Source organism: Suillus subaureus (assembly GCF_016647635.1).
Source record: "Suillus subaureus strain MN1 chromosome Unknown BJ212scaffold_327, whole genome shotgun sequence".
Classification (NCBI taxonomy): Eukaryota; Fungi; Basidiomycota; class Agaricomycetes; order Boletales; family Suillaceae; genus Suillus; species Suillus subaureus.
Window position 1 is genome coordinate 1 of NW_024538883.1, and position 12,881 is coordinate 12,881.

The 12,881-nt window shown below is 47.0% G+C and overlaps 2 protein-coding genes across 2 annotated transcripts; one reads left to right on the top strand and one right to left on the bottom strand.

Moving 5' to 3' along the window:
* Positions 1 to 6,378: 6,378 nt before the first annotated feature.
* On the bottom strand, positions 6,379 to 6,962 carry BJ212DRAFT_1410870 (uncharacterized protein). Its single transcript, XM_041337482.1, has 2 exons — positions 6,809 to 6,962; positions 6,379 to 6,555 (listed from the first exon to the last, which is right to left on the bottom strand). Exons 1-2 carry the CDS (start codon positions 6,891 to 6,893, stop codon positions 6,488 to 6,490), a joined length of 153 nt encoding a protein of 50 aa, XP_041185210.1. The 5' UTR covers positions 6,894 to 6,962; the 3' UTR covers positions 6,379 to 6,487.
* A 3,810-nt stretch (positions 6,963 to 10,772) lies between these two features.
* Positions 10,773 to 11,432, top strand: BJ212DRAFT_1410888 (uncharacterized protein). Its single transcript, XM_041337483.1, has 4 exons — positions 10,773 to 11,050; positions 11,107 to 11,119; positions 11,174 to 11,246; positions 11,303 to 11,432. The coding sequence occupies exons 1-3, from the start codon at positions 10,918 to 10,920 to the stop codon at positions 11,199 to 11,201; spliced, it is 174 nt and encodes a 57-aa protein (XP_041185211.1). The 5' UTR covers positions 10,773 to 10,917; the 3' UTR covers positions 11,202 to 11,246; positions 11,303 to 11,432.
* The last annotated feature ends 1,449 nt before the right edge of the window (positions 11,433 to 12,881 follow it).

A 12,881-nucleotide genomic window follows, 5' to 3' on the forward strand; every position in this document is an offset into this window, starting at 1 on the left:
GTGCCATTCATGTCATCACCTCCACGTTTCCACAGAATTGAGTCAAATGGGGCTCTCAAGGAATCTTGCACACCTCACCCACATCCAGTGACTAAAGGCACAAAAATCCCTTCCATATATGATCATTTTGACATTCCATCCTCAGCATCTCCAGCACCTCTGATGGCCACTGAGGTACCTAGTAAGGTACCCATGCCACTTGCATCGGAAGTGTCTTCTGACCTTCCAATTCCCACACCCTCAATGTCTCTGCCCACCACTGCTCCCTCTGCATCTGAGGCAACATCTCTGCCCACTGCTGCTCCCTCTGCATCTGAGGAGTTGGGTGCTTTTTCAGTGGTCTCTTCCAGCAGCCGCAACTCTCGTCTCATCATCTCCGTCAGCAACTCCTATGGAAGATTCTCAGATGGACGATCCTTCTCCAATGGGCAATTCTCCGCCAAACACAGATGTCACCATGCAGCAGCCATTTGACGATATCATCAATCAATCATGCCATCGCAGCAACTGCTCCCATGTTCCGTTGACATGCTTGGAGGAAGCTAATCACATTGGCAGTGAGAACACCATGAAGAAAGGACACAATAGGGCATGTAAGTCACTTGCCTAGTGGTTTGCAAGGCTCGTTTTTGGTGCTCTTGATTTCTGGTGCTGTCTTGCTGATTTTTGGTGTTGTTGTGTTATTTTATTGCTACTGTCATGCTATCTTGTTGCTGTCGTGTTACTGTGTTCGTCGTAATACTAGAGTAATACATTGATTTTGAAGTACCTACTAAGATTGAAAATCAGACAGTCAGGGCCATGAAAATACACTGGTTGGCGCTTCAAAAATTAGTGACACACAACCAATGAGGATGTGGTGGGGACTTGTACTTAAATTTGTGGTTTCGCTTATGAGGAACCGGTGGTACTGCTTAAACAAGATATGTGGGGATGGGCCGCAGACATCAGAAATGCATATGAAAAGTGTATTAATAAAAGGAAGCCCCAAGGAAGCCAGGAATATACCGAAATAGGTACAAATTGATGTATTGATACAAGGCAATGTCCCAGGAAGCCAAGGGAAGCCAGAACATAAGTACGAGTCCATGTTTTGATACAAAGAAGCATCACAAAGGAAGCTAGGAATATACTGAGAAGCCAGATATAGGTACATGTAGGTGTATTGATACAAGGAAGCATCCCAAGGAAGCCAAGGGAAGCAAAAATAGGTACAATGTAGGTGTATTGATACAAGGAAGTGTCCCAAGGAAGCCAAGGGAAGCAAAAAATAGGTACAAACCCATCTACAAGTCCATGTATTGATACAAGGAAGCATGTATCAATACATTGTGGAGACTTAGGATCCTCACCAAGTATGCATCCATCGTTTGTTACAATACCAGGTCTTTTATTAATACATATGACAGTATAGCCTCTCATGATATATCAAAGCTCCCTGGTTTCACTGGGACACTAGTCCCTGGTCTAAGTGCTTGCACAGGTCTTGGAGAGAGTGCCAGCATGCCAGATCCCTGGATTCCCGATAACATGCTTGCTACTCATATCCCTGCACATAACCTATCATCTACTGTAGGCACAGATACTCAAGAGGATCTAGATGAAGAGGAGGTGGCAGAGGAGGTGGCAGAGGAAGCCTCGAGGAATTTGCAGGACATTCTCCTCATCACTGATGACTTCTAACAGCTCCAGATTCATGACAATGGTGAAGTGGAGGAGTAGTCTAGTTTACCTATCATGCTGTCACAATGTACTTCGTTTATCATGCTTAGTGTCAAAACGCGCTGTCAATATATCCCATTTAACAAGCTCATCGTGTATGACGACGGGCACAAAGGTTCACACGGCGGGCGCGTGGCAACAGATGGCAGGAACGTTAGCGCCAACATCCCACGCTTACTTACCTATAGCTACTGTTATTATAAGTCGCTCTTTATCCAAGAGATATTGAAGGAGGCTTGGAAGCACTGTAAGTCTGTCATTTTAGACATGCTAGCCCTATCTATAATCACGTCTAATTAGACGCAATACGTGGGAGTCACAGGTGGAGCAAACCACGGTTCTGGATGAGCACACCGACTTTGTCTTTGCCCTTGCAATATCACCGAATGACCACATCCTCGCAAGCATTTCGGGCAACAAGACAGCACAATTGTGGAACCTGGACAATGGACAACCTATCAGTTCGCCTCTCCGACATGCAGAGCAAGTGAACTGCATGTCGTTTTCCGCGGGTGGAAAGCTACTAGCAACTGGCTGCAATGACAAAAATGCATACTCATGGGATGTTGTTGCGATTGTTAGAGAAGCCAGCCTCGATGAACTTCTATCAGATTCAAAGGTGAGTTGATAATCTCATTGTGTTACATTCTCACAACTGAACTCGCTCTACCAGGCCAACAAGTCGGCACTCCATGTACGTAACCTATTCATTCAAAAATATCATTTTATTCAATATATACATTCTAGGCTAGTGCTACACAACGTCCGATCCAGCAACGTCCGCCTGTTCATTGCGTACCCCATGGTTTCTTCGATGGTATCCCACCAGCTCATGTACGTCATTGCTATCACTTTGAGTACCATCCTGACCCTCGCAATTTCAGACCTCAGTGCCACAAGAAACCACACTTTTTGGCCGCTTATTCCATCGCAGCCCCTCCAGTACCCAGGATACGTCATCATCCTCCGCCCTTGGCTGGGCTCGAAAGCTTTTCAAACGGCGCAGACAAAGTGGTGGAGAAATTAGGTTGCAAGGGCGCAGCTCCACAGTTACTGAGGTCCCATATGCGAAGGGCAAACGTGTATGTTATTTCTGTTTCTCAGATGTTCAATTCGACCTGATATCACGTAGAGAAATGCTTCAAAGAGGGAGGTTGCGTTAGCGAAACAGAAACAGAAACAGAAACAGAAAATGAAAGCATTGCACTCGAAGAATTCTACTGTGGGCAGCTCACAGCCTACCAAGCTCAATGTCGCCCAGTCATCTTCGCAACCACAGGCACCTGACTCCTCATCGTCCACTACACCTGCTGCCGGTGATGCCACAGCTACAACTTCAACATCGCCGTCACGCCGTCATGCAACGATAAAAGATGCTGGACTCTGGACTCGCTTCTGGCTCTTTCTCAGTTGTCTCTCTCCTGAATATACGGACGATCATCATTAGATCTTGTTATCCTTCACGACTCGCATACCTTTACATATCTCGATGGACTCTCGTTGATATGCTCTATCACTCCCTCTGATGTATTTCGAACGGTTCTTTATGTATGATACGGATACCAGAACGAATATACGTGTTTGATCTCGTAGGATCAGCTTTCTATACCATCAAGTTCGACATGTCATGGCCGTTATTTTCCTCGTCGGAACAGGACTAAAATGACTGTCCGTTATATCAGCTCTCGTGGACGTCTTTCCTGCAGAATCAAATTCATTACCTGAGACTCAGTTGCTACTGGTGGATTGCAAACCCAAGTATCAGATGGCAGATGCTTTCTCTCTCGTGCTCTGGGACTGTGCACACAGACTCGGATGTCATAGATGATGATGGTACAGGGAGCGGCACCGGCTCAGACCTCTATTACCAACTCCATTTCATCCATCAACGCTCCCTCATCGAACTTGGTCCGAGAATCTGTCCTTGGTGTTCCATTCGGTGCAGGGACGTACAAGCACGGTGCAAAGTACGTGTCTTTGTTGGAGAGGAAGAGACTTGATCACGTCGATGTGGCCAACGAACGTTGGCGAATGAGCAGGGGGTGCAAGTATAGCAGGATGACGGAATTGAATGATCAGGCGCTTGTGCATGCTGTTGTAGACGCCATCGCCTTTGGGTATGCAGAGCGATTACAAACGTGAATCTGATCGCTTTATCGCTCACACAACTAACCCAGGCAAAAGCATGAATCAGTCAAGTTCATTCATGCGATATCTACTACAACGGAGAAGTAGGAGGACATATCAATACTCGTGTGGATATTCATCACAGATGTCCAATCAATTTCATCGCCCAGTCGCTCGTGAAGCCAGCCAGCCTAAGGGGCGTTACATTGGTAATCAAGACTTGAAGGACGAGACGAGGATAATTATCACTCCCGATTTCCAAAAGGAGGGCCAGCTGCTGACCTGAGCTGCGGGCACAGCCTGGGTAGATCACAGGGCACAATTAACGATATGTACCATGCGACATTTGAAACGTTTCAGGTCAGATGTATGGCAACTCTTTGATGGACTTGCCATGCCAGCTTGCTCTCGGACATGTTTGGTTTACTTTTCGCCATTACCGTGACTAGTCTCGCAGCTGGGTCATGGTACCCTCATTCACCATGCAACGTCGCAGAAACAGCGTCTCTCGCATAACTTACGGATGCAGCAGTAGATCGTATCCCTCTCCTTTTCAAGCAACTATGAAATATGTCAAAATGGAGGATGTTTTCCTGGACACGATCCTGTTACAATTGAGAAGAGTTGCATCGAAGATCTGCGAGCGTGTAGATCTCTGTGGGTGCAATACAGCGTCATCGAAAGCATGCTGAAAAGGAAAACCCCATCCCATATTCTACTGAACAACGGAATAGTCTGGACGCCGAGAATGGTCATTTCTGTGACTAATTCATCCATTGAATCCCGGAGGGAGATAACCTGTACACTGCTATTCTATGTTAGTGGAGAGGCGAACAGTTAAATATGCGTTTCATGTCTTGGTGTACCCTTCTTCTCCATCAATCCGAATTGTTCACCTACCAGACTCTGTGCATATCTCACTCTCCATCATGCCTGAAAATAGTGCCGATAGTGCTACTCCTTCAGCAGCTGAAATCGATCTACAAGGACTTGAACTGGCAGAACATCACTTTGGTCCCTTACTTTGCCCAACTCGCGCTACACAGAGCGCGTGGACCAATTATTCCATCACTCGCCTTCAAACTAATGAAAGGTACCGCACAACATCACGCAAGGGCTGTGAGGAAGACACTGGGGAGTATGACTACGACGAGCACTCCAACGAAGCTTGGCTTTTCGACCATGTCAAAGCCTGTGTTTCTCGACTCGAGAAGGAAATGGACTTGGAGGATGGCATCCTCCAGAAATGCATCACTGTTTTAAGCCACGAAACGGTATTCGACGAGGAAGTGCGTGCAGCTTGTTAACACCATATTCCATTACTGACATCTATGGTGATCGACAGCCACGCTACATAATCAGGATCTACTCACCCACCGCACCAATGTACATTGATGTGAATTTTCAATACTACTGCCGTTCGCGTTGGTCGGAGATCGAGTGGTTCTGCTCTTTCGGGTACAAGATCCAACATCGCTCATCTGCGACGGCAGGCAATGCACTTGCTATCAAAAAAGTGCTCAGCAAGCGCAGTCCTCCAAATGTGCACACACGCAATGGGTGGCAGACCTTGTGCTGGGGTCACTATGAAGGCTCCGATGAAAACTATGCTGAATATTGGCCCCGCACCAAGTGTGGAAAAGTAGAGTTGGACGAAGACGGGGTAATGGACATTTACGAGGCGTTGTTCGGAGAATTGGAAAAACCTGCTGAAACGGACTTGAAGGCCATGCTTGCATATCGATGATCACTTGTAAGGGCCATGCGATTGCTCCTCGCTGCTGTCGGTATGTCATATAACGTTGCGTGTACTGATGATGAAAGTGACGGAGGGCCACATGAGTTGATGATTGAGGGGCCGGGCAATAAGTGGGTTGGGCGGGGGATACGCAACGCATGTGGTCTCCGACTCACCAGAGATACAGAAGATGAGCGGGAAGGTGCCCAGGAACGACAGGAAGAGGTAGAAGGTTACGAGGATGATGACGAGGATGGTGAGGATGACGACGACGAAGGGGATTATGACTCTGACTATGGCTTCTGAGGATCGTGGACGGGTAGGAGGTGACGGTGAGGAGATTGAGGATGATAATTTTTGAAGTGTACTGGCCTAGTGCCGGAAAGCAGTTGCGTTCCAACGAATAACGAGTATGCCAATAATGAATACTTATGATATTAGTACGTTTGCAGCTAGCACCTGTCATAATTCTCGAGGTATTTTTTGTTGTTCATGTCAAGTCCGTTTGTGCGATACAAGTTGCAATAGAGAAGTAGGAGAATATATCAGGTTGTGCGGACATATCCATGGGATTATCACAGACGTCTAAGTGAAGTACGAATCAATAAAGTCTATATCTGTGATAACTACATCGAGAAAATAGGCGATTAACAGATCATACGAACGTCCATCACAGACGTCCAGTCCAATCCAGAGCTTGGCATGTGATATGAAAAAAGGACAGTTCGAAACATAGCAGAGGCAGACACCATCGATTGGGCGGTCTTCGGGGTATGGGATGGTCTAGGTGTGGTGCACGAGCAGCTGGGATGATGCGTGCTACGTGGATTGTTAGGGGTGGAGCGGTGGGCGACGAATGTGACCTTCGGAATATCAGCGGTTGCGGAACCATCTACAAGTCTATATCAAATGAAAGATTAAAGAAGTCGATGCATCTTTATCTCCCAAGGCGACACACACACCTATTTCTGTCCAGCCATCAGGGGAGATAGGCATTATCAGAGGACGTTTTCAAAGGTAGTCACGGATGAATAGATGTACCTGTGATATTTGAATGGGTTAATGTAACATGGTCAGACTGCCGCCCGCATAACCGTTACACCAAAAGGTGAAATACTGAAAGCTTAGCTTTCAGCATCAGCGACAGTATATGTACTGATTATGGGAACTCAGGTAAGCCGGCGTGCTTACAGTTAACTGAGAACGCTGCGCATGGCCCACGTGGGCAAATGACGAAGGCAGAAGATGTTATAACGAAATGGAGAATGCAGACTCGAATGCAGGAACTGCAGCAACTGATGAACATGTCATATATTGGAAATGTTGTTTGAGAGTCACGGGATGTGACCCGAGGCAGATGATGCTTGGGCGCTTCAGATGCACAGCCTATGCTGTGTATATGCTGTGGAGTGAACATGAGGATAAAGCATGTAAAAACGTACCAGAAAACAGTGAAGTCAACTCTGGCTTGATCCAAACAACCATTATTCCCTGTTGCCCGCACATCGCTTCTGAGAGACCTTCTTGTGAGTGATGACCCTGAAATTTGATCGATGAAAGCTGAGATGGTGCTGCATTCAGCAGTTGGAAATTTTGGGGCATGGCTTCATCAACCGCTAAAACGAAAGAAATATCAGCGATAACACCTCGCCAGAAGTTTGAAGGACACACTGATTATGTCTGGGGTGTCATACACCTGGCAGGTGGACAGAGGATCATCTCTTGTTCACACGACGGCTCGCTGCGGGTATGGAACTTGAAGAGCGGGGAACAGATCGGAGAAGACTGGAGGGACGGAGAAAGTAAAGTGGAGAGCATAGCGTTGTCTCCGGACGGGAAGACAGTGGTTAGCGGGAGTAAGGATGGTGCAGTGAGATTGTGGGACATTGACACATGCAAAGTGATCACGAAATGGACGGGGCATACTCAGGAAGTGGTGTCTGTCTACTGGAGTCGAGATGGTCGAAGAGTGTTAAGCGGATCTGAGGATGGGACTGCAAGGCAATGGGGCGTGGAAAGTGGGGGGACGCGGGACGTAGAAAGCGGAGAAACCGTACTTGCATCGATCAAGACAAGACACGAATTCGTGTGGGCAGTCGTCTATTCACCAGACATGTCCTTGATTGCGACTGGTGGACAAGATGGACTACCCGAGTCCTCAATTCGAATCTGGGACGCAAAGACAGGCAAGCTTGTCGCAACTCTCAAGGGACATACAAAGGAAGTGCGTTGCCTGGCTTGGACCAAGGACGGAAAAACGCTCGTCTCCGGGTCATTCGATTACTCCATTAGGACATGGAATACAACCAAGTGGGAGCAAACCGCGGTTCTGGATGAGCACACCAGCTGTGTCATGGCCATTGCAATATCACCGAATGACCGCATCCTCGCAAGCACATCGTCCGACAACACAGCGCGATTGTGGAACCTTGATAATGGACAACCCATCAGTTCGCCCCTCCAGCACGCACAGCAAGTGAACTGCGTGTCGTTTTCCACGGATGGAAAGCTACTAGCAACTGGCTGCGATGACAAAAACGCGTACTCATGGGATGTTGTTGCGATTGTTAGAGAAGCTGGCCTCGACGAACTTCTATCAGATTCAAAGGTGAGTCGATAGTCTCATTGTATTGCATTCTCACAACTGAACTAGCTCTACTAGGCCAACAGGTCGGCACTCCACGTACGTGCACACACCTTCATTCAGAAATCTCATTTTATTCAACATATACACTCTAGGCTAATGCTGTACGACGGCCGATCCAACAACGTCTGCCTGCTGGTCGTGTACCCCATGGTTTTTTCAACGGAGCGCCACCAGACCGTTCTCACGTATGTCATCACCATCAATTTGAGTATTTTTCTGACCTCCACGATCTCAGTTCTCAGCACCACGAGAAACCACATTTCTCCGGCGTTTATTCCACCACAGCCCCTCCAGCGCCCAGGATACACTACCGTCCTCTCCTCTCGACTGGGCTCGAAACCTTTTCAAATGGCGCGGAAAAAGTGGTGAAGAAATTGAGTTGCAGGGGTGCAGCTCCACAGCTATCGAGGTCCCGTATACTCAGGGCAAACGTGTATGTTATTTCTGCTTCTCGGACATTCAACTTGACCTGATGTAACGTAGAGAAACGCTTCAGCGAGGGATGCTGCGTTAACAAAACAGCGACAACAGAAAATGAAACCATTGCCCTCGAAGAACTCTACTGCAGGCAGCTCACAGCCTGCCAAGCCCAATAGCGTTAATCCATCTTCGCAACCACAATCTTCGTCATCCACCACACCTGCTGCCAGCGATCCTATTACAGTTACAAGTTCAACACCACCGTCACGCCGTTATGCAACAATCAAAGATGCTAGACTCTGGACTCGCTTCTGGCTCTTTCTTGGTTGTCTCTCTCCTGAATATACGGATGATCATCATTAGATCTTACCATCTTTCACGAGTCACATGGCTTTACATCTCTCGACGGACTCTCATTGATGCCCTCTGATGTATTTCGAACGTACAATACTAATACCAAACGCCTCACAATCTCCGTCTGCAATGTATACTACCCATGCAATATCCGGTCACAGTTACGCACACCCCGACGAACGAACGATCGCCTGATATCGGAATTCGTTAACGATAATGGTGTGGTGTTAAAACAAAAATCAAATGTCACTTTGTCACATTCCCCACTGCATCACACTACGACCTCACAGTCCCACCTAACTTCTCCCACTCGTCAATCTGAAATTCATGTTCTCCTCTCCCTGCGTCACTCCAATCCCTCCCAGGAATCCCTAAAGGCTGCGTTTCTGTACATATGAAACGCTCTGTTGCAGTTCGTTGTGAACGCATATAGAATCCTAAGTAATTCCGTCGTCAATATCAATCCAAGCTCATACGGGAGTGGAAGGAAGAAGAAAAGGTGGGATCGTACTCACCTAACAACATTCTCTTGAAATTCCTCATCCTTTTCCACCTCCCTGTCGACACCAAATGGGACAGGTTCGATCAAGGCTGATATCAACGCATCAAGTAAAAACAAGGACCCTCCTCCTGAATCGCAGCGAGCATGAGAGCAGATGTAGAGACAGGTGACGGATCAGAGAACATCGAAGCATGGGAATTTCGAGGTGGTGCGGTTTCTGAAGTTGGGAGGCTTATGTTTGACTGGAGGTTAGCTTGAGAGGAGTTTGGGAGGAGTGTGTTGAGCAGGAACATTGTTTTTCTGCGGACATGGATTTTTGAGTCTACTCGTCGCGCGTGTGTGTGAGTGTCATCATGAAAAGAGGATAGGAATTGTGGGAGGATACGCACCTTCCAAATACATCTTCAACACGCTCCATCCACCCACCACGCCCATCTGTTTCACAGCAGTAGCGTTTGGTTTCGGGAGCACAGAAAGCGCATATAGGGCTTATGAGCAGGTTTCGGTGGAGTTTGATGAGCAGAAGAGGTACTTGAGGAGTGTGGGAAGGGGATCGAGGTTGAGGTACTGTTAGTTAGGACGAACTGAATTGGCATTGAATTTGGATTATAGGCCAGGTGGTGCTCTAGGTTTTTTCATGTCAAACCAAGATCGCCATCCGGCCAATAACCCACATCCAAATTCAGAGGAGGACTTATGGCGAGTTGAGCGCTGAATAGCTGGGTTGTTTTGTAGTACGGTTCCGATTATCCACAGGGTTTGTATTTTGAGGGTGTCGCTTGTATTGGATATAGGGACTGCCATGACCCCCAGGTCGGTATCACGTTGCTTGTTAGGTGGCACATCAATCAATCCACTGGAGTATAATCACCATTTGCATTATCGATATTCTGAACTAGCTATATTCCATCGTAAGCAACCGCATACAACATTCGACCATGGGACGCACCATCTCGAGATCATCAAGGCCTTTAGTCTATCATCTTCAGTCTGCCTTTCATCGAGGCCAATTGTAAGAGCTTCTTTCATGAGTTGGGCATCTGGTTTAATCACCAAGGACGTGATCATTCCGGGATCAAGTGTATTGATGGTGGTGCCCGGGGTGGAGTTTTCTATATTCCATCGGAGGAGACGTTTTTGTCCTGGTTTACCCAAAAGAGTTCTTGAACATGTTTTAAGTATTCGATCAGAGATCCGGTGGTTGGGCGACTTGGACATAATCTAGTTGAAGTTCTCGCGGAGTTCAAGCTGAAATAGCGGCTTGCTCGGTCCGGCTGTGTGTTCTCGCGACCTGCTGGACGTCACGCTCAACCAGTTCATACGGACGACGACGTGCCGTGTGAGTTCTACCAAAGGCTGGATGTCGGTGCAATTGGCTCAATGTTTTGACTCATATGTCTTTCCCCGATGTCACCTAAGCTAAGCTTCTCCTTGCACCTCAACTCCATTCCCACTCCCGTCTTTTCCTACCACTCATTCCGCGCCACCCAGCCCATACCTAACTCTCCTTGTCACTGTAGCCAATATACCAGGCTTCAATGTGAGCAAATCTATACGATCTTGGTATTCATCATGATCTTCTAGCTCTATCCACAGTCATGAGCGGAAGGTATCTCAAACTTCCTTCCTTCTGCATACACGCACGTATTTACATGTAAGTCAGTGGTGACCCGAAGATACGCTGGAAGTGAACTGTCCAAATCCTATCATTTGATAGTTGACAATACCAAAACCTTGTAAAAATTTCCAGAGACTTTTGGATGTGTTTCTCGTGCTCATCGTTCGGTTTCAGGCCACCAGATGACTTACCTAGATTACCATCCGAGATGATAACACCCTTAAAACACCGAATGCTGGGGCATTAAGAGGTGATGAGCAAATGTTGTAGCACGAACTACTCGATTATGGAGACAAACTTTCCGGTGAGCAGTCCGCTTCACATTTTGTATATCTATTGACTTATCGTAGATCTGACCTTCTCACTCATTCGTGATGTCCGCCCTTCTTTCACACTGAAGGTCGCTGTTGTGCAGAGTCGCGAAAATCAGATAGTGAACTGCTTGATGTAAGCGACACCAGCCTCTGGGCCTCTGATTTCTACTAACAAAATGCAATAGGCAGTCCATTTTTTCCATGCAACATGTCTTGATGTACACGTGCATGTGCATACTCCTCCTGGATGTTTAGTGTTCGATCTTTTGTAGAGCCTCTGTTGATCTCGAGGCTGACAGAAAATCCATCACACCATCCAGACGAGATTCAAGGGCCGTACGCTAATTTATATTATCCGTGTGTTTTGTCCTGTCTGCTCTTGGTGAAAGACCGTAATGTGATCATACCTCGGACGTGCCTCTTCATACCATCGTATTTCGGTGCTCAACGGTGGCCTTGTTACAGTAGTAGGTTGCTATGAGCGTCTTCAGGAATTCAGCACTCCATCTGCTCTTTTCAATGTGGACAGATGTGCGAGAGGATTATCTTGAAACGAGTAGGCAGGTTTACACGTTGGATGCTGTGATTGATCTTTTGATGTCGTTCGAAGACTCGCACATATGGGAGACTGCAATTGATTGGAAAATACCCAACAGTGCGTACACCAGTTGTCGACTTACTGACTGACCTCATGCTGGTGCCCCATTCTCCACTCCCCCTCACCTGGACTTCAGGCACTCCCCATATCCTTACTTCCCGTCTTCTACTACTAATTCCACTCACAGCTTAGCCCGTCCTTAGCTTTTCTTGCCATGCCTCATTACACAATCACATCTGGTAGCTGGGAAGGTCGATGTATTAGACTCTAAAACAGGTCACTCTACATCATCTTTGTATTTGTTCTGTGACTGATCCTCGTCATCGTACCGCATCTACAGTCATCGACTTCAAGTCTCTTCCAAGCGCATACTCGCATACATTTACACGTCCATTAATGTCGACTCGGCTCAGCTCTGGAGATCAGCCTTCCGAGTGCCATCATCTGACAAAGTTGAAGTGTTGAGTGATATTAAGCTTTGTCAAGTGCATAAAGACTTTCAGATGTGATCCAAGAACTGATCATCGCACGAGGCGCTTGAATTGTTGGTAGAGATCAAGCGGTTCTATATTCAAGCTTACAGCAAGAATACAAATTCGTGTCGTAAGTACTTCAGCCATATGTATTCAACTGTTTTGAGATGTTCCTCTATTTCAAGATCTCCATTACTCGAGCGGCGGTGAAATTTGTTCAGAAGCAAGTACATCGATCAACTCTGCAACGAACTACGCAATGCGTCATGCCTTCAGCTATACGAAAGCAGAAACACGACTTACTGTGGTTCACTGTTGCAACATGTTACTTACTCACAATAATCGACGACTGTATTCTACCGCACGGG